The sequence below is a fragment of the Oncorhynchus mykiss genome, chromosome 22 (assembly GCF_013265735.2).
Source record: "Oncorhynchus mykiss isolate Arlee chromosome 22, USDA_OmykA_1.1, whole genome shotgun sequence".
Taxonomy (NCBI): Eukaryota; Metazoa; Chordata; class Actinopteri; order Salmoniformes; family Salmonidae; genus Oncorhynchus; species Oncorhynchus mykiss.
Genome location: NC_048586.1, coordinates 10,787,319 through 10,813,879, shown reverse-complemented (window position 1 = coordinate 10,813,879; position 26,561 = coordinate 10,787,319). Strand labels below are relative to the sequence as shown.

At 43.4% G+C, this 26,561-nt stretch overlaps 1 protein-coding gene across 1 annotated transcript in view; it reads left to right on the top strand.

Annotated features, from left to right (window-relative positions):
• The window catches only part of col5a2a (collagen, type V, alpha 2a), a 65,266-nt gene that overhangs the window by 26,653 nt on the left and 12,052 nt on the right, over positions 1-26,561 (top strand). The window contains exons 2-21 of the mRNA XM_021578900.2: positions 10,425-10,649; positions 10,892-10,911; positions 11,012-11,077; positions 11,437-11,490; positions 14,441-14,533; positions 20,839-20,916; positions 21,081-21,125; positions 21,219-21,272; positions 21,630-21,683; positions 21,981-22,034; positions 22,133-22,186; positions 22,289-22,342; positions 22,649-22,693; positions 24,557-24,610; positions 25,310-25,354; positions 25,437-25,490; positions 25,712-25,810; positions 25,895-25,939; positions 26,078-26,176; positions 26,487-26,540. Of these exons, the coding sequence (XP_021434575.1) occupies positions 10,425-10,649; positions 10,892-10,911; positions 11,012-11,077; positions 11,437-11,490; positions 14,441-14,533; positions 20,839-20,916; positions 21,081-21,125; positions 21,219-21,272; positions 21,630-21,683; positions 21,981-22,034; positions 22,133-22,186; positions 22,289-22,342; positions 22,649-22,693; positions 24,557-24,610; positions 25,310-25,354; positions 25,437-25,490; positions 25,712-25,810; positions 25,895-25,939; positions 26,078-26,176; positions 26,487-26,540 (1,346 nt within the window). The remainder of the gene's footprint in view (positions 1-10,424; positions 10,650-10,891; positions 10,912-11,011; positions 11,078-11,436; positions 11,491-14,440; positions 14,534-20,838; positions 20,917-21,080; positions 21,126-21,218; positions 21,273-21,629; positions 21,684-21,980; positions 22,035-22,132; positions 22,187-22,288; positions 22,343-22,648; positions 22,694-24,556; positions 24,611-25,309; positions 25,355-25,436; positions 25,491-25,711; positions 25,811-25,894; positions 25,940-26,077; positions 26,177-26,486; positions 26,541-26,561) is intronic.

The following is a 26,561-nucleotide window of genomic DNA, read 5'->3' as shown; positions in this document are numbered from 1 at the left end:
AGTTCTTCTTTCAATCATGCACGTGGGTATATGCTCCTAAAAACCAATGAGGTGATAGGAGAGGCAGGACTTGCAGTCATAGAACCAAGTTCTATTTTAGAGCCTGGCTACGCTAACACTCATTGACGCGCACAGGCAGTTTGGATTGAATAGCATGTATGTGTACATTTATTCTACAATGCTCGCGCATGTAATGTGAGCGGTGTGGTCAACATGTCAGTTTAGATAGTGATAGCGCTGACATCATCCACGTATTCCTATGGAAAACCCTCGATGGCACATGAAGCTGGAACTATTTGAATTTGAATCATGCCATATTGCTGAATGGGGCTGAATGGTACCAAAAAATCGCTAAGGATCATGGTGAAATTGGCCTTAACTAGCAAAGGATCATGGTCGATGTAGTTGTTTTCTTCCTGCCTGCAAGAGTCAATCCAATGCTGCTGGGTGCACTTGCAAAGAGCGTTTATTAGGGCACGAGTAGGCCGGGCTCCAGGATGAGGTGCCTGAGAGGGCATTTTAAATCCATGGGGGGTGCACAAAAAGTATTGCTTTAGCGCTCAAATAAGACAAGGTAGATTTGTCGAACTGTTGTTCAGATATACAAAAATGGATCTGAAATGTACATCTCAACAACTATTGTTTTACATAAAAACACAAGAAAAATATCGGCCCCACTACAACATACAAGTGTATCCTTTTTTGCGCCTACCAGCACTCACCGATCAGCTCGACAGGATGAGCACAACTAGGCTATCAAAGACTCTTACATGCTCCATAGCTTAAATGTCATTGATTATAACTATTGGCTACATATCTGTCATATTTGTGACATTACACAATGAGTGTAACCTATAGTAAGCCAAGCCGCCATATCTCCAGTTGCGCAATACTTTCTGTGGGAGAGTTTCAGAAAAGCGAACTAAATCAAACTATGTGCATATTTTATATAGCCGATGTGAAATGTCCTACATGACAGTAGGCCATTTCAATCTGCCGCAAATAATAATAATACATCTGCAAGGTTACAGGAACACAGTAAAGACAGAGGGGACAGGAATCCAAACCAAGACCTTTTCAATCAAAGTCAGTTACGGCAACAACAACAAAAATGTCATTGTGGTTTGCAAAAAACATCTTTGATGTATGAATTCACATGAAGATGAGTTTCTTCTTTGTTTGTTCCAGTGTTTTATTGATTAAATTGATCCAAATGTGCATTCTCACAGAGCAATAGCCTGGAAACGGGTTATCATTGACGAAAGTCCCGGCTTTAGTTATGGATGGTACTTGGAGGAAAGACAGCAGAGCTTTTAGCAAGCAACTTACCCCATCCCGGGACTTTTTAGACTCATCAGATGTTTAGAACATGGACGACCTAGAAACTTTCTTGAGGCCCTACTGTTTAAGTAGCCTAGGCCAGTGTAGAGTGAACGGCTGGTTCCACAGAGAGGTCCAGAGATAACGAATGGAGACATGGTAGAGGACCGTTTTTACGGATCAACGCTGCCACGGAGGGGGAGTGATCCACCACCACCACCGCCATACGGCTTTCTGAGACATAAGGGTGGGTGTCGGTGGGGGGTGGCTGTGTGTGGCGGCTGATGGGGGCGGTATGACTCATAACCACAGAAATTCATTGGGGCAGGGGAGAAATCTTTAATTCTGCCACAGTCAATCACTTAAATTGACTTACAGTATATTTGATCACGCCATATTGTAGCTGGACAAGACTGTAGTTCCTTCTAATTTGAGATAGCCAGGTGGTCCTCATTGTGTCTTGTTAAGGCATAACTGATTGATGGTATCAGTAACATCATCTCACTGGCTTTCTACGCGGTTATCTTGGACTTATTTGCCTTTGTTTGATCCAGTTCCCAGAATAAGAGTCTTAGTTTCTCATTATCTGTTCTGTCTTCTTGTTGCTGAGTAGTCAGCACAGCACTGTAAAGTCAGACTCTTTTACACACTATTTTCCTCCAATATAGAAAATAAGATCCTGGTGAATCAAATATTCCAGGATGATATTTTTGTGTATGGTTTTTGTCATAATCTTTTCATACTTTTGTAAAAAATTTGGTCAAGGTCTACGACATCCATTTTAGGGAGTCTGATTTCAGGGAAAACACTGCCTGTGGTCATTTTGTATATGTTGTGGAGTAAACTAACACATGGTTCATTTAGAAGATTAGCTTGGATCTGGAATGATCCATTATCCCCACAATGCCAAAGTGATGACATAGCCGACTGCTCAGTCTGTTTCCTACCAGTCAGACCTCACAGCACAGGTTTCACTGAAGAACATATACATGGAAACATTTGACTGCTATAAAAGTAGTATATTGTAAGAGCTGTTGGGCTGGTAGACATGTTCCAGGCAGTCTGGCACTGACCAGTCTGTGAGGTGTGTTCTTGTCAAGGGGTTACCTATAAAGCTCAGGGGTGCCACCTGGTGTTGACAATGGTAACAGGTAAATGATCTGCATGTCACTTCTTCTCCATGAGCTTACAGTACTTAGCCCTTTGATAAATTAGCTTGTTTTGTTTGTCAATGATCATGATTACCTAGAAATGCTAATGCGGCTCACAGTACAGTACAACCACTCTCCTTTCCCCTGCATCTCTTCATCAGGTGTAGCTGTAAATGAGAATGTGTTCTTCTCAGTCAACACACTTACCTGGCAGAACAAAAGTTCAATAAGTAGATAAGTAGATAGAAAGATAAATCATAATGAATAAGTATTTGGTTGTGACTGTGGATACATTGTGTTAAAACGTACGGGAACTTATCTTGATATAGCCTACTCTCTGCTGCCTTTGGAGTAGTTAAATGAGTTAAACCCATGAAGATTTGCTGTAAATTCACATAAGAATTCAAGACGTAGAGTGTAATAAAAATGTAATATTTTAATGTTAAACAGTACATTCGGAAAATATTTAGACCCCTTGACTTTTTCCACATTTTGTTACGGTACAGCCTTATTCTAAAATTGATTAAATTATATATTTTCCTCATCAATCTACACATAATACCCCATAATGAAAAAGCAAAAACAGTTTTTTTTAAAAACATTTTTACAGAACAGACATACCTTATTTACATAAGTATTCAGATCCTTTGATATGAGACTAATTTGAGCTCAGGTGTATCCTGTTTCCATTGATCATCCAATACAAAGTATTGAGATAAACTTTTGTTATTGACCAAATACTGATTTTCCACCACAATTTGCAAATAAATTCATTAAAATCCTACAATGTGATTTTCTGGATTTTTTTTCCGCATTTTGTCTGTCATAGTTGAAGTGTACCTATGATGAAAATTACAGGCCTCTCTCATCTTTTTAAATGGGAGAACTTGCACAATTGGTGGCTGACTAAATACTTTTTTACCCCACTGTGTATACAGTTGAAGTTGGAAGTTTACATACACTTAGGTTGGAGTCATTAAAACTCGTTTTTCAACCACTCCACAAATTTCTTGTTAACAAACTATTGTTTTGGCAAGTCGGTTTTCCAACAATTGTTTACAGACAGATTATTTCACTCCAACCGACGGTCACCTTTTCCAGAACCCTCTTTTCCCTGCAGTTGAACTGAAATTTTATCCCGTACCAAATGGAAAATATATGTTCCACATTAATGCTTAACGCACCGACACAGTTAACTGTTGTTGATTTATGATCATTTATTTTTTTACCCCCTTTTTCCCACAATTTCACGATATCCAATTACAGTCGTGTCTCATCGCTTCAACTCCCCAATGGGCTCGGGAGGGGCAAATGTCAAGTCATGCGTCCTCCGAAACATGACCTGCCAAACTGCACTTCTTAACCCCAGCCCATTTAACCCGGAAGTCAGCTGCACCAATGTGTCAGAGGAAACACCGTTCAACTGACAACTGAGTCAGCCTGCAAGCGCCCGGCCTGCCACAAGGAGTAGCAAGAGCACGAGGAGCCAAGGAAAGCCCCCCCCACCCAGCCAAACTCTCCCCTAACCGAAATGTGCTGGGCAATTTGTGCACCGCCTTATGGGACTCCTGGTCACAGTCGGTTGTGACACAGTCTGGGATCGAACCCGGGTCTGTAGTGATGCCTCAAGCACTGCGATGCAGTACCAGATGGCCCTGCATTAACTCTTCCGTGTTTTAAGTGTCCATTTGGGTTTGTGTAATTTTGTTGTTGGTGATACTGCATGATAGCAAAGAAAGCAGAAGGTTTAGCGATGTCAGAGTCTAGGGAGGAAACCTGTAATCTATTATAAAGCTACATAGAAAGCCAGTAGGAAGTGAGCAATGAGAACATGTCTGAAGTATAACATTTAACCAGGGCTTTGCTTTAAATGACTAATTTCTTCATGTTACTTGCTCTTTTTCAACATTTAACATCTAGCCTATCTTAATATAGTAACTCAGAACTGGGTATCCTCTGTGCCATCTCCCTTTGGTTTGGAGCATTTAGCTATAACATATTGTAAAAATGAAAAATGACACCACATAATCTTTAAAGTGAATTTCAAGAGCAGTGGTCTAATTTTGAGCGTTCAATTTCTTCCTGTCTCTATTCTCATACATTTTTACACAGAAAAGCAGATCTCCCTAATATGCTCCTTCCCATCAAAGTTCCTTTGAGTTACTCACTTTGACTTTTTAATATAATTGTTTTTATTTATCTTTCTTTAAAAAAAAATGCTAAACATACATATGCAAATATATATTCCCCCATACCCATCCTCCCATCTCCAGCGCCTGCATCACTCTCCGCCACATGATCTCAAACTGCACCGTTTTGTTTCTCTCAGTCGCCCACCCACTTTCTACATTTAGATAATAAAGGATTTGACCTTTCCATTGTGTTAACGACGGTGGATTGTTGATTACCAATTTTTAAGTATGCATTTTTTCAAGATGATTGATGGGAAAGGTATAGTCCATCCCATGCCTCATATGCCATATCTTGAAATATGCAGACAGGTGAATAAAAATTACGTTTACATTGGAATACTTCTGACAGCCAACTATTCTAACTCTGCCCATAACTTTTGGATATTATAGCATTTCCAGAAGGCATGGATTATTTTCATTTTTATTTCACCTTTATTTAACCAGGTAGTCCAGTTGAGAACAAGTTCTCATTTACATCTGCGACCAAGCCAAGATAAAGCAAATCAGTGCGACAAAAAAACAACACAGAGTTACACGTAGGATAAACAAAAGTACAGTCAATAACACAATAGAAAAATCTATATACAGTGTGTGCAAATGGAGGTAAGGCAATAAATAGGTCATAGTAGCGAGGAAATGACAATTTAGCAAATTAACACTGAAGTGATAGATGTGCAGATGATGATGTGCAAGTATAAATAGTGGTGTGCAAAAGAGCAAAAAAGTAAATAAAAACAATGTGGGGATGAGGTAGGTAGTTGGATGGAATATTTACAGATGGGCTACGTACAGCTGCAGTGATCGGTAAGCTGCTCAGATAGCTGATGCTTAAAGTTAGTGAGGGAGATATAAGTCTCCAACTTCAGCAAGTTTTGCAATTCGTTCCAGTCATTGGCAGCAGAGAACTGGAAGGAAAGGCAGCCAAAGTGGCTGTTGGCTTTGGGTATGACCAGTGAAATATACCTGCTGGAGCGTGTGCTAAGGGTGGGTGTTGTAATGGTGACCAGTGAGATGAGATAAGGCGGAGCTTTATGTAGAAAATACTTATAGATGACCTGGAGCCAGTGGGTCTGGCAACGAATATGTAGTGAGGGCCAACCGGCGAGAGCATACAGGTTGCAGTGGTGGGTGGTATATGGGGCTTTGGTGACGAAATGGATGGCACTGTGATAGACTGCATCCAGCTTGCTGAGTAGAGTGTTGGTGGCTATTTTGTAAATGACATCGCCGAAGTCGAGGATCGGTAGGATAGTCAGTATGTTTGGTAGAGTGAGTGAAGGAGGCTTTGTTGCGAAATAGGAAGCCGATTCTAGATTTAATTTTGGATTGGAGATGCTTAATAGGAGTCTGGAAGGAGAGTTTACAGTCTAGCCAGACACATAGGTATTTGTAGTTGTCCACATATTCTAAGTCAGAATCGTCCATAGTAGTGACGCTAGTCGGGCGGGCGGGTGCGGGCAGCGATCGGTTGAAGAGCATGCATTTAGTTTTACTAGCATTTAAGAGCAGTTAGATGCCACATAAGGAGTGTTGTATGGCATTGAAGCTCGTTTGGAGGTTTGTTAACACAGGGTCCAACAAAGGGCCAGATGTATACAGAATGGTGTCGTCTGCGTAGAGGTGGATCAAGGAATCACCCGCAGCAAGAGCAACATCATTGATACATACAGAGAAAAGAGTCGGCCCGATAATTGAATCCTGTGGCACCCCAATAAAGACTGCCAGAGGTCTGGACAACAGGCCCTCCGATTTGACACACTGAACTCTATCTGAGAAGTAGTTGGTGAACCAGGCGAGGCAATCATTTGAGAAACCAAGGCTGTTGAGTCTGCCGATAAGAATAAATTGAATGACAGAGTCGAAAGCCTTGGCAAGGTCGATGAAGACGGCTGCACAGTAATGTCTTTTATCGATGGCGGTTGTGATATCATTTAGTACCTTGAGCGTGGCTGAGGTGCACCTGTGACCAGCTCGGAAACCGGATTACACAGCGGAGAAGGTATGGTGGGATTCGAAATGATCAGTGATCTGTTTGTTAACTTGGCTTTTGAAGACTTTAGAAAGGCAGGGCAGGATGGATATAGGTCTGTAACAGTTTGGGTCTAGAGTGTCTCTCCCTTTGAAGAGGAGGATGACCGCGGCAGCTTTCCAATCTTTGGGAATCTCGGACGATACGAAAGAGAGGATGAACAGAGTAGTAATAGGGGTTGCAACAATGGCTGTAGATCATTTTAGAAATAGAGGGTCCAGATTGTCTAACCCAGCTGATTTGTACGGGTCCAGGTTTTGCAGCTCTTTCAGAACATGAGTTATCTGGATTTGGGTGAAGGAGAAGCTGTGGAGTCTTGGGCAAGTAGCTGTGGGGGGTGCGTAGCTGTTGGCCCGGGGTTGGGCCAGCCGTAGAGAAATGCCTATTGAAATTCTTGATTATCGAGGATTTATCGGTGGTGACAGTGTTACCTAGCCTCAGTGCAGTGGGCAGCTGGGAGGATGTGCTTTTATTCTCCATGGACTTTAGTGTCCCAGAACGTTTTGGAGTTAGAGCTACAGGATGCAAATGTCTGTTTGAAAAAGCTAGTCTTTGCTTTCCTAACTGACTGTGTGTGTTGGTTCCTGACTTCCCTGAAAAGTTGCATATCGCGGGGACTATTCAATGCTAGTTCAGTACGCCACAGGATGTTTTTGTGCTGGTCGAGGGCAGTCAGGTCCGGAGTGAACCAAGGGCTATATCTGTTCTTAGTTCTACATTTTTTGAAAGGGTTATGCTTATTTAAGATGGTGAGGAAATTATTTTTAAAGAACCAGGCATCCTCAACTTCCAGGATACCCAGGCCAGGTTGATAAGAAAGGCCTGCTCGCAGAAGTGTTTTAGGGAGTGTTTAACAGTGATGAGGGGTGGTCGTTTGACCGCAGACCTATAATGGATGCATTGTTGTCACTTCAGACATGATTCTGCCGTTGTGCTGTAGAATTTGTGCATTTTGTCTCTTCGGTTCTATATTTTGGTTTATACTGGATTAAGCTTAGATTTTCATTGCATTTTCGTTAGATATATTCCAACATTCCCTCCATCTTGTGCCAATATCAGTTATTTTTAGTCTTAGTGCCAAAGGTTTATATTTTTTCAAAGAGATTGTCAGTTGGATATGCTCTCTGCAAGTTTTTGTATATCTTAACCATCATATGAATATCCTTTTCTGAATCAAATAGGATCCCCTTAAGATTGCTCTGATGTCCAAAAGATTTCAGATAAAAATGTTGTGCATTTATTTGAAAATATCTACATTGTACTACTAAGCTATATGGAATTTTTAAGACGGTCATTCCAAGGATCATTTTTCTATTTGATTTTGAATTTTAAGACCTCTTGACTTATCAAAAAAATATATTCCAAAATTATTGGATGAAAACATTTATTTGACCTTACTGTTATTATGCCATATAAATGCATCAATTAACAGAGGAAGTACATGGAACAACAGACAGACCCAAAAGGAAGTTTGTTCTAATGTGTCTATCCTATATCTAAGAGATTTAAGAAAGATCGGGAAACCTTTGTTTGATTTTTTCATGTATGTAACCCCTTATTTTTATTACTAAACAGTCTCCATATTCACTACCGTTCAAAAGTTTTAGAACATCTACAGTACTCATTCAAAGGTTTTTCTTTATTTTTACTATTTTCTACATTGAAGAATGATAGTGAAGACATCAAAACGATGAAATAACACATATGGAATCATGTAGTAACCAAAACAGTGTTAACCAAATCAGAATATATTTGAGATTTGAGATACTTAAAATAGCCACCCTTTGCCTTGATGACAGCGTTGCACACTCTTGGTATTCTCTCAACCAGCTTCACCTGGAATGCTTTTCCAACAGTCTTGAAGGAGTTCCCACATGTGCTGAGCACTTCTTAGCTGCTTTTCCTTCACTCTGCAGTCTGACTCACCCCAAACCATCTCAACTTGGTTGAGATCGGGGGATTGTGGAGACCAGGTCATCAGATGCAGCACTCCATCCCTCTAATTATATGTAAAATAGCCCTTACACATCCTGAAGGTGTGTTGGGTCATTGTCCTGTTGAAAAACAAATGATAGTCCCACTAAACCCAAACCAGATGGGATGTCGTATCGCTGCAGAATGCTGTGGTAGCCATGCTAGTGTAACGGATGTGAAACGGCTAGCTTAGTTAGCGGTGTGCGCTAAATAGCGTTTCAATCAGTGACGTCACTTGCTCTGAGACCTTGAAGTAGTTGTTCCCCTTGCTCTGCAAGGGCCACGGCTTTTGTGGAGCGATGGGTAACGACGCTTCGTGGGTGAATGTTGTTGATGTGTGCAGAGGGTCCCTGGTTCGCGCGAGGGGACGGTTTAAAATTATACTGTTACACTGGTTAATTGTGACTTGAAAGCACCCAACACCATAACACCTTCTAGTTGAAGAATCTCCAATATAAAATCTATTTTGATTTGTTTAACACTTTTTTGGTTACTAAGTGATTCCATATGTGTTATTTCATAGTGTTGATGTCTTCACTATTATTCTACAATGTAGATAATAGTAAAAATAAAGAAAAACCCTGCAATGAGTAGGTGTTCTAAAACTTTTGACCGGTAGTGTATAATTCCTTAATTTTGTTTTGACTGGTACCAGGGGACCATCAGATGAGTCTTGTGAGGTCAGTGGGCATCCTACCTTTACCTAGAAGGGTCATTTTACTGTGTAGCTCAAACCGTTCGAACGCTACAGACAGAAGTTGGCAGATCGGGCTGTACCGACTTCAGACAATTCCAAAGACGCTTGTGGGATTCGTAAAGCAAAAACGTGTTCATGAGAGTCTCATCTTTCCATAGAGGGGTCATGATAGTTTGTAGGCCAACAGACAAAAAATTGTGAGAAGACTTATTTTCGGGATGTCTCATGTTCTTACAAGCACTGCTCTAGCTCTGTCACCTTTCACCGCAGATGCAGAAGTGTTACATAAGGGGATGCAATGGATTGAGACTCATCCAATGTAAAGAAAACAGATATTTAGTTTAAACTGATGGATTTTTATGGGGATTTTTTTATATTATGCTAATTCCATTCCCTTGGTGCGTGAACATTGGCCTTATTTTTATTTTATTTTTATGTTGTCAGCTTTATCCTTTGAAAATATACACTTAAAAAGATTATGGGGACGAGCATGCGTATCTTCAATATGTACCTATTGTTCCTCTTTAGTGCATTTAACTATATTTCACAAGTAAAAGCCTTGTGTGGTGAGTTGATACAATTCCATGTCTGAAAGCTTAAAATTCTAGACTTTTATTTGCACATATAAAGTCTGTTATGACCGAGTATACTTTTTAAGGAATGTGTTTGGTGGGGTCATTGCTATTAAAAACTTTGGGAGCCATGCCTTTCTGAAGAGTTTTATTCTACATAGATTGATTGGAATTGTGTTCCATTTAATTAGATCTGCTTTCATATTTTTGAGAAATGGGATAAAGTCATCTTTATATATTTGTTGTTTGTTGTCACTTTAAGCCTCCCAAGTATTTAATGTTTTTTTGTGGTCCACTTAAAAGATTTCTGTAGAGTTTTTCTTTTTCTTTTTCCTATTGCCATTATTTTGTATTTTTCCACATTCATTTTATATCCTGGCATTTGAGACTATTCAGAAAATATTTTTAGGAAGGGGGCATTAAGTTTGACTTTCCATGGCTGAACTCTGACCTTTGTCTGACCTGTCCTGTCGGTCCCGCCTTCCACAGGAGATGACGCGGGCTGCACGGTTGATGGCCAGGTGTACACCAACCGAGACATTTGGAAACCAGAGCCATGTAGGATCTGCGTGTGCGACAGCGGCTCCGTCCTATGTGACGAGATCCAGTGCGATGAGCTGTCCAACTGTGAGAAGGTGACCATCCCCGAGGGCGAGTGCTGTCCCATCTGCCAGAGCGAGGGCGGCTCAGACACCACTGGCAACGGCAGACCTGGTGAGTTGTCGGAAAGCGTGACCTGAAATTTGTTGTGACCCCAAGTCATGAAAAACATTTCTTATGAGAGAACCCAGTGTGAACTGTTCATGAATGTGTAACTATTAATGTAAATACGTGTGAACCCAGTGCTTTGCTATGAAGAAAATAAGAATCAACTCCCCTCATGACAATGAAGTCATCGTAGACTAGATGCTTTTGTGACTTGATTCTTTATGTCTGTTATGTTCTGTCATTTTCAGATGGTGGCAGAGTCTACAGGGTAAGCTTAATATATCATTGTGATACATCTTTATAATATCGTATTACTAATTTAATTTAAACGGTGGAGCAACTTCTGCCTTCTTGCTCTTCGTTTGTAGGGTCAGAAAGGAGAACCTGGAGAAGTGCCACAGGTGACAGGGATCAGAGGTCGTCCTGGGCCTATGGTAAGCTTATAGTTAACTTTGTTTTAAAAGTCTATTATAAACTGAGTTTATGATATGGAACTTTGTTGCGATTCAACAACATACAGCTTTGTTGGTGCATGTAGCTAACCAGCTGTTTCTCAGTTGTGGTGTTGGTTTTGTGAAACTCTTTGAGTCGACACTAGATGGCAGAAGAGAACAGTTACCTTTAACTTGACCTGAAAGGATTCCTGTGTAGTACAACTGTATTTGACAGAGCATCCGGAATGACTTTACTCTGTTTCTATAGTAATGATATTATCATGAAGGATTTATGAAGGAACATTATTGTGCCTACGCTATTGTGACTTTTTCATCCCTTCTTTTTGTCCTAAAAACAGGGGCCTCCCGGATCGCCAGGATTCAGAGGGGACCGAGGACAGAAAGGAAGACCTGTACGTTCCAAACATGACTCACAGAGCAAATACATTATGCTTTAGCAAGGCTTGAGTTCTGTACTGCATAATTATCTCCATTGGCACATTGACAAAAAAAAAATGTTTTGATTCAAAAGGGATCTTTGCCAAATCTCAAATCCTTTATCATTCCTTGTCCTGGGACTAAAGCAATAGTGTGATCACCCTTTTATGTGACAGCCCCTCAGAAGTAGTATGATCCATGTGGACCCGCCTGTGCAGTCAACACAGTGACTATCTTGTAAAAACTTTGATTGATTTGGGAAAGGCGTTTGAGGTAAAGTGCATTCAGAAAGTATGCAGAACCCTTGACTTTTTCCACAGCCTTATTCTAAAATGGTTTAAATAACGTTTTCCCATATCAATCTACACAGAATACTCCATAATGACAAAGCGAAAACAGGTTTTTAGAACGTTTTGCAAATGTATAAGTCTTCAGTCCCTTTGCTATGAGACTCGAAATTGAGCTCAGATGCATCCTGTTTCCATTGATCATCCTTGACACGCATTTACTTGATTGGAGTCCACCTGTGATAATTTCAATTGATTGGACGTGATTTGGAAAGACACATATCCCACAGTTGACAGTGCGTCAGAGCAAAAACCAAGCCATTTTTTTACTTTAATTTTTTTTTATTTCACCTTTATTTAACCAGATAGGCCAGTTGAAAACAAGTTCTCATTTACAACTGCGACCTGGCCAAGATAAAGCAAAGCAGTGTGACAAAAACAACAACACAGAGTTACACATGGGGTAAACAAACACAATAACACAATAGGAAAATCTGTATACAGTGTGTGCAAAAGAAGTAAGGAGGTAAGGCAATAAATAGGCCATAGTGGCGAAGTAATTACAATTTAGCAATTAACACTGGAGTGATATATGTGGAGATGAGGATGTGCAAGTAGAAATACTGGTGTACAAAAGAGCAGAAAAACAAATATGGGATGAGGTAGGTAGCAATCGGTAAGCTGCTCTGACAGCTGATGGATAAAGTTAGTGAGGGAGATATGTCTTCAACTTCAGTGATTTTTGCAATTCGTTCCAGTCATTGGCAGCAGAGAACTGGAAGGAAACAAGGTGTTGGTTTTGGAAATGACCAGTGAAATATACCTGCTGGAACGCGTGCTATGGGTAGGTGTTGTTATGGTGACCAGTGACCAGAGCTCCTAGACAGGATTGTGTCGAGGCACAGATCTGGGGAAGGGTACCAAAACATTTCTCCAGCATTGAAGTTCCCCAAGAACACAGTGGCCTTCAACATTCTTAAATGGAAGAAGTTTGGAACGACCAAAACTCTTCCTAGAGCTGGACGCCCAGCCAAACTGAGCAGTCGGGGGAGAAGGGCCTTGGTCAATTAAGTGACCAAGAACCCGATGGTCACTCTTACAGAGCTCCAGAGTTCCTGTGGAGATGGGAGAACCTTCCAGAAGGACAACCATCTCTGCAGCACTCCACCAATCAGGCTTTTATGGTAGAGTGGCCAGACAGAAGCCACTTCTCAGTAATAGGCACATGACAGCCCGCTTGGAGTTTGCCAAAAGGCACCTAAATGATGAAACCAAGATTGAACTCTTTGGCCTGAATGCCAAGATCACGTCTGGAGGAAACCTGGCACCATCCCTACGGTGAAGCATGGTGATGGCAGCATCATGCTGTGGGGATGTTTTTCAGCAGCAGGGACTGGGAGACCATTCAGGATAGAGGGAAAGATGAATGTAGCAAAGTACAGAGAGATCCTTGGTGAAAACCTGCCCCAGAGCGCTCAGGACAACGTTCCAACAGGACAACGACCCTAAGCACCCAGCTAAGACAATATATCAGCCCCTATACCACTGATATGACAAAACATTTATTTTTACTGTTCTAATTACATTGGTAACCAGTTTATGCTAGCAATAAGGCATCTCAGGGGTTTGTGGTATATGGCCAATAAACCACAGCTAAGGGCTCTATCCAGGCACTACGCTTTGCGTCGTACATAAGAAAAGCCCTTAACCGTGGTATGTTGGTCATATACCACAACCCCTCAAGCCTTTTTGTTTAAGCATAGCACAGCCTTAATTTTTTTCTTGAGGCTAATCAAGCTGAGACATGATAATAAACTTACTTCTTAGTCTCTATTGAATTAGGATATTTCAAAGAAGCAGCTACTTTATGTGATAACTATAATAGAATTAGATGGATTAATTTATTAATGGCTTTTATTGTCATGCTTAAATATAATACAATGTCTTCAAAGATAATGGAGACTACATGACTTGAAGATAGTTCAAATTGATGTGCTGTGCACTTTCTGGAGATTTGTCTCTTTGATGAATTACGTCTTGATGATCAAGAGATTGCGCAAACAAAAATGGACAATACATTAGCGTTATTAGCATTGGAAAACATTCCGATAGACCCATTCCGCAAACGTATGCATTTTGTTTAAATTCAGTACACGACAAAATAATAAATTATGCATTTATATGCTGCCCTCATTGGAATGCTGATCATATTGAGGGCATACATTAAGCAGAATCTTATTTAGCAGAACAACATTAGTCTTTATGATTTATGACATATGTTGCTGGTCTGCCTCTCATATTATGTTTAACACCCTCGATTCAATTTATCAGTTTTGTCAAGCATACACTGTAATCATTTTTTTCTCTCTCATTTTTTGCCATTTTCATCATCCACTGTCATTGCATATCAACTAGAAAACATGCTTTAGAACCAGAAGGCAATATGAATGTCTACACATATATTACTAAACCTAAATGGAGAGCCGTAACTCAAGTGTCACTGATATCAATACATGGTTTGAGCAGAAATGTAGGTCGCACATCAAGTTATGATTTGGCACATAATGAATGACACCATATGAACCTGTAATGCATTACTTCGTCCTGTTTATATTAACATGACATTATCTAATTGAAGGGGCTACGTGGAGCAGCAGGATATGACGGAGAGCCTGGTGTGCCTGGAAATCCAGGAGAACCCGGACCTGCAGGAAACCAGGGTCCACCAGGGGTAAGTACTACAATACACACCCCTCATAAACAATGTATAATGTGAATTAGAAACTGGGTGGCCCTGAATGCTGATTGGCTGACAGCTGTGGTATTACATGGGTATGAGAACACATTTATTTTTACAGCTCAATAATTTTTCTAACCAGTTTATAATAGCAATAAGGCACTGGGGTTTGTGGTATATGGCCAAAATACCACTGCTAAGGGGTATATCCAGGAACTCCACATTGTGTTATGCATAAGAACAGCCTTTAGCCGTGGTATATTGGCCATGTACCACACCCCCTCGTGCCTTATTGCTTAAATATACACCACCGTTCAAAAGTTTGGGGTCACTTAGAAATGTCCTTGTTTGACCCAGGCGTCTTGCTCTTCATTGTAATCAGAGGGCTAATATAAATACAATGCATGCCAGTCTCTATTGGCTAAGAGTTGAGGAGAGACTGACTGCATGAAATCAAATGTTTACTTGTCACATGTGCAGAATACAACAGGTGTAGTAGACCTTACAGTGAAATGATTACTTACAATGCTTAACCAACAATGCAGTGTTAAGAAAAATAAGTGTTAAGTAAAAAATAGATAATAAAAAATAACTAATAATTAAAGAGCAGCATTAAAATAACAGTAGTGATGTCATGTATTGTCATGTTGTGTCTTGTTTCTGTCCTTTCCCTTCACCCTGTCTCCCTCTGCTGGTCGTTATTAGGTTACCTTTTCTCCCCCTCTTTCCCCCAGCTGTTCCTTGTCTTCTCTAACTACCTCGTTCACCCCTTTTCCCACCTGTTCCCTTTTTCCCTCTGATTAGGTCCCTATATCTCTCTCTGTTTCTGCTTCTGTCTTTGTCGGATTCTCGTTTGTGTTACTCATGCCTGAACCAGACTATCGTCGTGTTTGCTGCAACCTTGTCCTGTCGGAATCTGCCTGTCCATCTGAGCCTACGTGTGTTTCGTCATTAAAGAAACTCTGTTTTGTTAATTCGCTTTTGGGTCCTCATTCACGCACCGTAACAGAAGAATCCGACCAAGAATGGACCCAGCGACTTCGGATCCTCTCCACTCAGCCGTCGAGATCCAGGGAGCGATGCTAGGCAGACACGAGCAGGAATTGTCTGCTGCTCGACATGCCGTTGAGACCCTGGCCACCCAAGTCTCCAACCTCACAGAACAGGTTCACCATCTCCGCCTCGATCCACCGGCCACTTCCAGGGCTTTCGAATCTCCGGAGCCCAGAATCAATAACCCGCCGTGTTACTCTGGGGAGCCCACTGAATGCCGCTCGTTCCTCACCCAGTGTGATATTGTGTTTTCTCTCCAGCCCAACACTTACTCCAGGAGCACTGCTCGTGTCGCCTACGTCATATCTCTCCTTACTGGACGGGCTCGTGAGTGGGGCACGGCAATCTGGGAGGCAAGGGCTGAGTGTACTAACCAGTATCAGGACTTTAAGGAGGAGATGATACGGGTTTTTGATCGATCTGTTTTTGGGGAGGAGGCTTCCAGGGCCCTGTCTTCCCTATGTCAAGGTAATCGATCCATAACAGACTACTCTATTGAGTTTCGCACTCTTGCTGCCTCCAGTGGCTGGAACGAGCCGGCTTTGCTCGCTCGTTTTCTGGAGGGTCTCCGCGCAGAGGTAAAGGATGAGATTCTCTCCCGGGAGGTTCCTTCCAGCGTGGATTCCTTGATTGAACTCGCTATTCGCATTGAGCGACGGGTTGATCTTCGTCACCGAGCTCGTGGAAAGGAGCTCGCGTTCTCCGTTGCCCCCCTCTCCGCATCACTACCATCTTCCTCTGCCGGCTCGGGTGCTGAGCCTATGCAGCTGGGAGGTATCCGCATCTCGACTAAGGAGAGGGAACGGAGAATCACCAACCGCCTCTGTCTCTATTGCGGTTCTGCTGGTCATTTTGTCACTTCATGTCCAGTAAAAGCCAGAGCTCATCAGTAAGCGGAGGGCTACTGGTGAGCGCTACTACTCCTGTCTCTCCTTCAAGATCCTGCACTACCTTGTCGGTCCATCTACGCTGGACCGGTTCGTCAGCTTCCTGCAGTGCCTTAATAGACTCTGGGGCGGAGGGCTGTTTTATGGACGAGACCTGGGCTCGGGAACATGACATTCCTCTCAGACAGTTAAGGGAGTCCACGGCCTTGTTCGCCCTGGATGGTAGTCCTCTCCCCAGGATTCAGCGTGAGACGCTACCTTTAACCCTCACTGTTTCTGGTAATCATAGCGAAACCATTTCTTTTTTAATTTTTCGTTCACCTTTTACACCTGTTGTTTTGGGCCATCCCTGGCTAGTTTGTCATAATCCTTCCATTAATTGGTCTAGTAATTCTATCCTCTCCTGGAACGTCTCTTGTCATGTGAAATGTTTAATGTCTGCTATCCCTCCTGTTTCCTCTGTCTCTTCTTCACAGGAGGAGCCTGGTGATTTGACAGGGGTGCCGGAGGAATATCACGATCTGCGCACGGTGTTCAGTCGGTCCAGGGCCACCTCTCTTCCCCCACACCGGTCGTATGATTGTAGTATTGATCTCCTTCCGGGAACCACTCCCCCCCGGGGTAGACTATACTCTCTGTCGGCTCCCGAACGTAAGGCTCTCGAAGATTATTTGTCTGTAGCTCTTGCCGCCGGTACCATAGTCCCCTCCTCCTCTCCCGCCGGAGCGGGGTTTTTTTTTTGTTAAGAAGAAGGACGGGTCCCTGCGCCCCTGCATAGATTATCGAGGGCTGAATGACATAACAGTGAAGAATCGTTATCCGCTTCCTCTTATGTCTTCAGCCTTCGAGATCCTGCAGGGAGCCAGGTTTTTCACTAAGTTGGACCTTCGTAACGCTTACCATCTCGTGCGCATCAGGGAGGGGGACGAGTGGAAGACGGCGTTTAACACTCCGTTAGGGCACTTTGAATACCGGGTTCTTCCTTTCGGTCTCGCTAACGCTCCAGCTGTCTTTCAGGCATTAGTCAATGATGTCCTGAGAGACATGCTGAACATCTTTGTTTTCGTTTACCTTGACGATATCCTGATTTTTTCACCGTCACTCCAGATTCATGTTCAGCACGTTCGACGTGTCCTCCAGCGCCTTTTAGAGAATTGTCTTTTTGTGAAGGCTGAGAAGTGCTCTTTTCATGCCTCCTCCGTCACATTTCTCGGTTCTGTTATTTCCGCTGAAGGCATTAAGATGGATCCCGCTAAGGTCCAAGCTGTCATTGATTGGCCCGTTCCTAAGTCACGCGTCGAGCTGCAGCGCTTTCTCGGCTTCGCGAACTTCTATCGTCGTTTCATCCGTAATTTCGGTCAGGTGGCAGCTCCTCTCACAGCCCTTACTTCTGTCAAGACGTGCTTTAAGTGGTCCGTTTCCGCCCAGGGAGCTTTTGATCTCCTCAAGAATCGTTTTACATCCGCACCTATCCTTGTTACACCTGACGTCACTAGACAGTTCGTTGTCGAGGTTGACGCGTCAGAGGTGGGCGTGGGAGCCATTCTTTCTCAGCGCTCCCTCTCTGACGACAAGGTCCACCCTTGCGCGTATTTTTCTCATCGCCTGTCGCCGTCGGAACGTAACTATGATGTGGGAAACCGCGAACTGCTCGCCATCCGCTTAGCCCTAGGCGAATGGCGACAGTGGTTGGAGGGGGCGACCGTTCCTTTTGTCGTTTGGACTGACCATAGGAACCTTGAGTACATCCGTTCTGCCAAACGACTTAATGCGCGTCAGGCGCGCTGGGCGCTGTTTTTCGCTCGTTTCGAGTTCGTGATTTCTTATCGTCCGGGCTCTAAGAACACCAAGCCTGATGCTTTATCTCGTCTCTTCAGTTCTTCAGTAGCCTCCACAGACCCCGAGGGGATTCTCCCTGAGGGGCGTGTTGTCGGGTTGACTGTCTGGGGAATTGAGAGGCAGGTAAAGCAAGCACTCACTCAAACTCCGTCGCCGCGCGCTTGTCCTAGGAACCTTCTTTTCGTTCCCGTTCCTACTCGTCTGGCCGTTCTTCAGTGGGCTCACTCTGCCAAGTTAGCCGGCCATCCTGGCGTTCGGGGTACGCTTGCTTCCATTCGCCAGCGTTTTTGGTGGCCCACCCGGGAGCATGACACGCGTCGCTTCGTGGCTGCTTGTTCGGTCTGCGCGCAGACTAAGTCCGGTAACTCCTCTCCTGCCGGCCGTCTCAGGCCGCTTCCCATTCCCTCTCGACCGTGGTCTCACATCGCCTTAGATTTTGTCACCGGACTGCCTTCGTCAGCGGGGAAGACGGTTATTCTTACGGTTGTCGACAGGTTCTCTAAGGCGGCTCATTTTATTCCCCTTGCTAAGCTTCCTTCTGCTAAAGAGACGGCACAAATCATCATCGAGAATGTTTTCAGAATTCATGGCCTTCCGTCAGACGTCGTTTCGGACAGAGGTCCGCAATTCACGTCTCAATTTTGGAGGGAGTTTTGCCGTTTGATTGGGGCTTCCGTCAGTCTCTCTTCCGGCTTTCACCCCCAGTCTAACGGTCAAGCAGAACGGGCCAATCAGACTATTGGTCGCATCTTACGCAGTCTTTCTTTTCGCAACCCTGCGTCTTGGTCAGAACAGCTCCCCTGGGCAGAATACGCCCACAACTCGCTTCCTTCGTCTGCGACCGGGCTATCTCCTTTTCAGAGTAGCCTCGGGTACCAGCCTCCGCTGTTCTCATCTCAGTTCGCCGAGTCCAGCGTCCCCTCCGCTCAGGCTTTTGTCCAACGTTGCGAGCGCACCTGGAAGAGGGTCAGGTCTGCACTTTGCCGTTATAGGGCGCAGACTGTGAGAGCTGCTAATAAGCGTAGAACTAAGAGTCCTAGATATTGTCGCGGTCAGAGAGTTTGGCTCTCCACTCAGAACCTTCCCCTTAAGACCGCTTCTCGCAAGTTGACCCCGCGGTTCATTGGTCCGTTCCGTATCTCTCGGATCATTAATCCTGTCGCAGTGCGACTTCTTCTTCCGCGATATCTTCGTCGCGTCCACCCGGTCTTCCATGTCTCCTGTGTCAAGCCCGCTCTTCGCGCCCCCGCTCGTCTTCCCCCCCCCCCCATCCTTGTCGAGGGCGCACCCATCTACAGGGTCCGTAGGATTTTGGACATGCGTCCTCGGGGCCGTGGTCATCAGTACCTAGTAGATTGGGAGGGGTACGGTCCTGAGGAGAGGAGTTGGGTTCCCTCTCGGGACGTGCTGGACCGTGCGCTGATCGATGATTTCCTCCGTTGCCGCCAGGCTTCCTCCTCGAGTGCGCCAGGAGGCGCTCGGTGAGTGGGGGGGTACTGTCATGTATTGTCATGTTGTGTCTTGTTTCTGTCCTTTCCCTTCACCCTGTCTCCCTCTGCTGGTCGTTATTAGGTTACCTTTTCTCCCCCTCTTTCCCCCAGCTGTTCCTTGTCTTCTCTAACTACCTCGTTCACCCCTTTTCCCACCTGTTCCCTTTTTCCCTCTGATTAGGTCCCTATATCTCTCTCTGTTTCTGCTTCTGTCTTTGTCGGATTCTCGTTTGTGTTACTCATGCCTGAACCAGACTATCGTCGTGTTTGCTGCAACCTTGTCCTGTCGGAATCTGCCTGTCCATCTGAGCCTACGTGTGTTTCGTCATTAAAGAAACTCTGTTTTGTTAATTCGCTTTTGGGTCCTCATTCACGCACCGTAACAAGTGAGGCTATATACAGAGGATACCGGTACAGAGTCAATGTGCGGGGGCAAAGGTTAGTCAAGGTAATTGAGGTTATATGTACATGTAGGTGGAGACTATGCATAGATAATTAACAGAGACTGGCAGCAGTGTAACGGGGGTGGGGGGATACAAATAGTGTGGGTAGCCATTTCATTAGCAGTTCAGATATCTAATGGCTTGGGGGTAGAAGCTGTTAAGAAGCCTTTTGGACCTAGACTTGGTGCTCCGGTACCGCTTGTCATGTGGTAGGAGAGAGAACAGTCTATGACTAGGGTGGCTGGAGTTTTTGACAATTGTTAGGGCCTTCCTCTGACACCGCCTAGTATAGAGGTCCTGGATGGCAGGAAGCTTCACCTGACTAATGAGGGAGCAGTTGATACGAGGCGTGAAGTAGAGGAGTGGGGTGGGGGGAGGTGATAATGAGGGGGGAGGGGGGGGCATGAACGACCCTAACCATAAAACATTAGCAGATTGATTATCTGGACATTATCTGGCCTATTGAGAAACAAAGTATGGGGACAGGACAGCACCCCTGGCTGTTAGCTGTCCCATTGAGATGCTGAGTGTTCTCTGAGTTGCAGAATGCATTTCCAATACTCTAAATCACTGTTCTGTTTCTCCAGGGACTGGGAGCTCAGATGGCTGGAGGCTTTGGGGATGAGAAATCTGCCGGCCAAACGGCCATGGTGCCAGGAACTAGTGTAAGAAGCAGTGACACTATCTTGGGTCACAGAAGTCTCGTGTCATATTTCTTTGCTATGGCTTGGATAATTCAACTTTTGTGATGTATCAAATATTGAGTCTGTGGGGCCATACTTTTTTTAAAGTAATGATTGTGTGTGCAATGATGTTATCTGTGTTTTAGGGGGAAGCAGGAGCAAGAGGACCTCCTGGGCCAAATGGAAACCCTGTAAGTTAAAAGCAACCCATGAAGAAATAATTTCAAACAACTTTATTTGGAGTTAGCCGTTCACCAACCTCTCTCGCTCACTCTCTCTCTCAGGGCCATGCTGGACCACAAGGACCCCCTGGGGAAGTCGGTGATCCAGGTCACATGGTATGACATTCTCCTTGTCACATGTCATGTTTCTAGTCAGGTGTTCCCTGTCTGTTGCAACAATTCTCAACAACGTGTCTATGAGAATAACACCTTGAATCATGTTGGCACCACAGTAGTCACATTCGTCTTCTCAAACAACACACAACTGACAGATTGTAGAATGTCAGAAGGCATACATGGTCGTGGACACAATTTCTGTGCAACTGTTTACGTTGACCATTTCATCTCCTGGTCACACTTTTCACAAAGCAGACAGGCATAATAAATGATGATGCAGTTCTAGTGCATTGTAGGGCTTGTCATAAGCATGTATAACCCCTTTATTCAAGGTCTTATAATTCTCTTCTGTTGCAGGGTACATCTGGACAAAGGGGACCTGAAGGTCCACCGGGAAAGCCGGGTGAAGACGTGAGTAAACGCTCATCTCTGTTCAGCCGAAGTACTGACGCCACCCTGCGTATGAAAGACATGGTTTTAGTGGGCTCGTGGTAATGTCGTCTGCCTCACGAGTCTGTTGTGTTGTGGGAAATGCTTCCCAACAGAAACCATCTCGAAAGACGTGAACATGCTAGATAGGAAGTGTACTAACCAGGACCATTTGGAATGAACACAACTTGTGTGGTCTCAAGTATGATGTGTAAGAAACATCATACTTTATTCATAGCAAATGGCCATGTTTACTAACTTATTATGATGTCATCCTAGGGAGAAGGAGGAAAACCAGGAAATCCGGGAGAGATGGGATTCCCTGGATCAGCGGTAAGTTATATATAATAACGGCAGTGTTAAACTTGAAATGATGACTAAAATGACTGTAATACTGTATTGACACTGTACTAAAATACCATGTATTTCAGGGAGCTCGAGGATTTCCAGGGACACCTGGGCCTCCCGGATTGAAAGGCCATAGAGTAAGTATGACCCCCCCAACAAACATTCAAAGAACCTCACTGTGAACTCATGTGTCACGCCATTATTGTCCACTAATGGAGAAATACACTTTGTTGTTTCAGGGTCACACAGGTCCAATTGGTCTAAGAGGTGAAACTGGAACTGTAGGATCCAAGGTACAGCCTCTATACGATGTTATATCCATAACTCGCTCACTATGTTTTCATGATTCATATTGACATCATAGTCATTTCTTGTCATGATATGTCAGTGATATTCATATAGATATAGATGAGTGTATAATATACACAGAACCTAAGCTTTTCTGGGATCTTTTATTTATTTCAGCTCATGAAACATGGGACCAACACTTTACATGTTGTGTTTATATTTTTGTTCAGTATATATTAAGTATATGCATACTGTAAAGTTTTGAAAGGCATGTATTGATGAATGCAATGTTTTTGTAATTGATCTCTTAGGGTGCATTAGGTCCCACTGGTCCGATTGGCACACCTGGCCCTATGGTAAGTGGAAAACATTTTAAATATACAGTATTGTGTACTAGCAACTTATGCAGTCACTGACAAAACGCACTGAACCTTATTGTGATGTTTTATTGATAAGGATCTATTGGTTCATTGGAAGACTCCTCTCCGTCTGCACAGTTCACAAAATATATGATAGGTTAAAGCAAAATGGTGGATGCCTACCTAGTGTTAGCTTTGACCAGTCTAGATTCTTCATAGTGTAGTGAAGAATGAAAGGAGACAAGCATTGGAAGGCACTATATGGATGCAGCCCATGATGAGGAGCCATGCCTGTACTGTACATTACCTTTGGATAGATTTATTTCGGCTGTCTAAAATAAACAGTGCAATGTGCTTAATGTATTAAAAATGAACAAATTGAATATTACATTTACCTAAGTATTCAGACCCTTTACTCAGTACTTTGTTGAAACACGTTTGGCAGCGATTAAAGCCTCAAGTCTTCTTGGGTAGGACGCTGCAACTTGGCACACCTGTATTTGGGGAGTTTCTCCCATTCTTCTCTGCAGATCCTCTCATGCTTTGTCAGGTTGGATGGGGAGCGTTGTTGCACAACTACTTTCAGGTCTCTCCAGAGATGTTCGATCGGATTTAAGTCCGGGCTCTGGCTGGGCCACTCAAGGACGTTCAGAGACTTGTCCCGAATCCACTCCTGCCTGCATTGTCTTGACTGTGTGCTTAGGGTTGTTGTCCTGTTGGAAGGTGAACCTTCACCCCAGTCTGAGGTCCTGAGCACTCTGGGGCAGGTTTTCACCAAGGATCTCTCTGTACTTTGCTCCATTCATCTTTCCCTCTATCCTGAATGGTCTCCCAGTCCCTGCCGCTGAAAAACATCCCCACAGCATGATGCTGCCACCACCATGCTTCACCGTAGGGATGGTGCCAGGTTTCCTCCAGACGTGAAGCTTGGCATTCAGGCCAAAGAGTTCAATCTTGGTTTCATCAGACCAGATAATCTTGTTTCTCGTGGTCTGAGGGCCTTTAGGTGCCTTTTGGCAAACTCCAAAAGGCTGTGATGTGCCTATTATTGAGGAGTGGCTTCTGTCTGGCCACTCTACCATAAAGGCCTGATTGGTGGAGTGCTGCAGAGAAGGTTGTCCTGGAAGGTTCTCCCATCTCCACAGAAGAACTCTGGAGCTCTTTCAGAGCGAACATCGGGTACTTGGTCACCTCACTGACCAAGGCTCTTCTCCCCCGATTGCTCAGTTTGGCCGGGAGGCCAGCTCTAGGAAGAGTCTTGGTGGTTCCAAACTTCTTCCATTCATGAATGATGGAGGCCACTGTGTTCTTGGGGACCTTCAATGCTGGAGACATTTTTTTGTACCCTTCCCCAGATCTGTGCCTCGACACAATCCTGTCTAGGAGCTCTACGAACAATTCCTTCGACCTCATGGCCTGGTCAAGTTTTAGAAACAAAAACCTGTTTTTGCTTTGTCTATTATGGGGTAATGGGTGTAGATTGCTGAGAAAAAAAATGTAATCAATTTTAGAGTAAGACTGTAATGTAAAAACAGGGGAAAATGTCAAGGGGTCTGAATACTTTCCGAATGCACTGTATGTGTGTTTTTTTCCTTTGTATTGAAAACAGGCTCTACTGCAAATGAGACGTTGGTCTCAGTTGATCCCCCTTATAAATAAAAGTTGAATAATAACATGGGTGTGTTTGCAGCATCTTTTGGTATTTGCAGGACTAGTCCTAGTTTATCAACTCTCTGCCATTTAACACCTATTTCCAACTTTTACTTTTTCCTTACATTTATATGTTTATTGCTTAATGGTAATTCATATGTTTATTGCTCTGCCACACTAAAAGTAATCATGATTAATTGCTCATTTTAGGGCCCTAGAGGCATGCCTGGGGAGAGAGGTCGCTTAGGAGCAAATGGAGTGCCGGTAAGAATGAGAACACTTAAAGTTGGGGGGGTTAACGCCATCTTGTTCGTGAGAGTTTCCTCTCTCGACAGTGGGTTTATTTCAGTTCATAGCCCAAACGGTTCGGATGCTACAGAAGCTGGCACATCAGTGTTACAGACTTTAGGCAAGTCCCGTAGGGCTTGTGGGGTCGGAGAGCAAAATGAAGAAAACCATCGTGTTTGTGAGAGTCTCATCTATAGAGTGGTCTGTTGGGACGCGACAGACGTTTTAGTGAGAAGACCGATTTTCGGGATGTCTCATGGTCTGACAAACACCACTTTAGCTCGACCACCTTCCAAAGCAGATGCAGAAGGCCGACATAGGTGGATGTGGTGGATCCTTGAGACGCAGCCCTTGCAAAAAATATCTCTAGCTTAAACTGTCGGATTTTGATGGGGATTTTTAAAATGATGTTACATAGATCTTAAGGTTAATATCATTCTCAATTGTATTGCTCATTTTTATATACAAAAGTATAAATGTAATGACTCCAGATAACAAGATATTGTTACATCCACTCACACCATTACAAGTCCTCAATTATTTTTTTAAATCTATTTTATGTATTTGACAAGTGTGCATGATACAAATTTCCGATGCATGTCTTTACAAGAATTGTAATTGTAGATTGTATTACGTGTGAATCCAATTTTTTTTTTGTTTTTTTTTTGATTGTAGGGAATGAAAGGTCCTCCTGGGAACATTGGTAAATCTGGTCCGATGGTAAGTTGGCCTGCAGTTGCTACTAATATAATACAGCATTTGAGCTATTCGTTAATTCAATTTTCTGGTGTTATACTTGCAGGGTCCATTAGGTATCAATGGTCCCCCAGGTTATCCAGGAATTCCAGGAATGAAGGCAAGTACTGTAGACTATCAAGTAGAACATTAAGTATGCAATACATGTTCAAATCAATGTGATTTAAATAGTAACTTCGGAGGCTGTTTATGTAGCAGTGTATGCAATATGTTGTAAATGCAACCTAATAACATACAGTATATAGCTAACTAATAAGGTAATGTAGGACTACTGTATGTACATAAAATGGACTCATGAGGATTTCTGTTTCTATTCTCCAGGGCCAACCTGGTGCCACAGGAGTGCGGGGGCCCGAGGGGCAACAGGGACAGAGAGGCGAGACAGGACACCAAGGCAGGGCAGGATCTACTGGCCAACAAGTAAGGGTCTTATTTATAACACCTACTCTCTTTGTTAAACATCATTGTGCTGTACTTTTAACATGAAATATTTGCTATATTTAGGGTCCTTCAGGAACAGACGGGGGGCCAGGTACTAAGGGTCCAGTGGTACGTATATTATCATGAATCTAGTACCTAATTTTCAACATAATTGTATTATCAACATAATTGTATTATCACATAGCATACCTAGATTCATACGATCAAGATTGATGTCTATTGAGAGATATTCTTGTTGTTTTGTAGGGTACTATGGGTGTGCAGGGTCCCGGGGGTCACCTCGGCCCCCATGGTCCACCCGGACCTCAGGGAAGCACTGGACAGCCTGGGATCAAAGGTCAACTGGTAATGTGGCATCCGTTTACTTTGGATAGAAGTAATTTTCTACTCATGGGAGGTCCATTCATTCATGTACCATATAGATGTATACATACACTGTCAATGTTATGACATGCATGCATAACTTTACCAAAGCACAGATAATATGGCCCAGATCACCTAACTAATGTACCATTACTGCAGAACAATTGTTTGACTGATTGACAAGATGGTAATATCGATTTTCATTTTATGATACATTATACATTATCTCAGGTGCAGAATATAATGTTACTATAGTGATACAGTATATTTATGGCTCTCGTCTTTTTTTCAGGGAGATGTTGGTATACCTGGGTACAAAGGAGAGGCCGGACCCAAAGGAGAACCTGTAAGCCCAAATAATATGTGA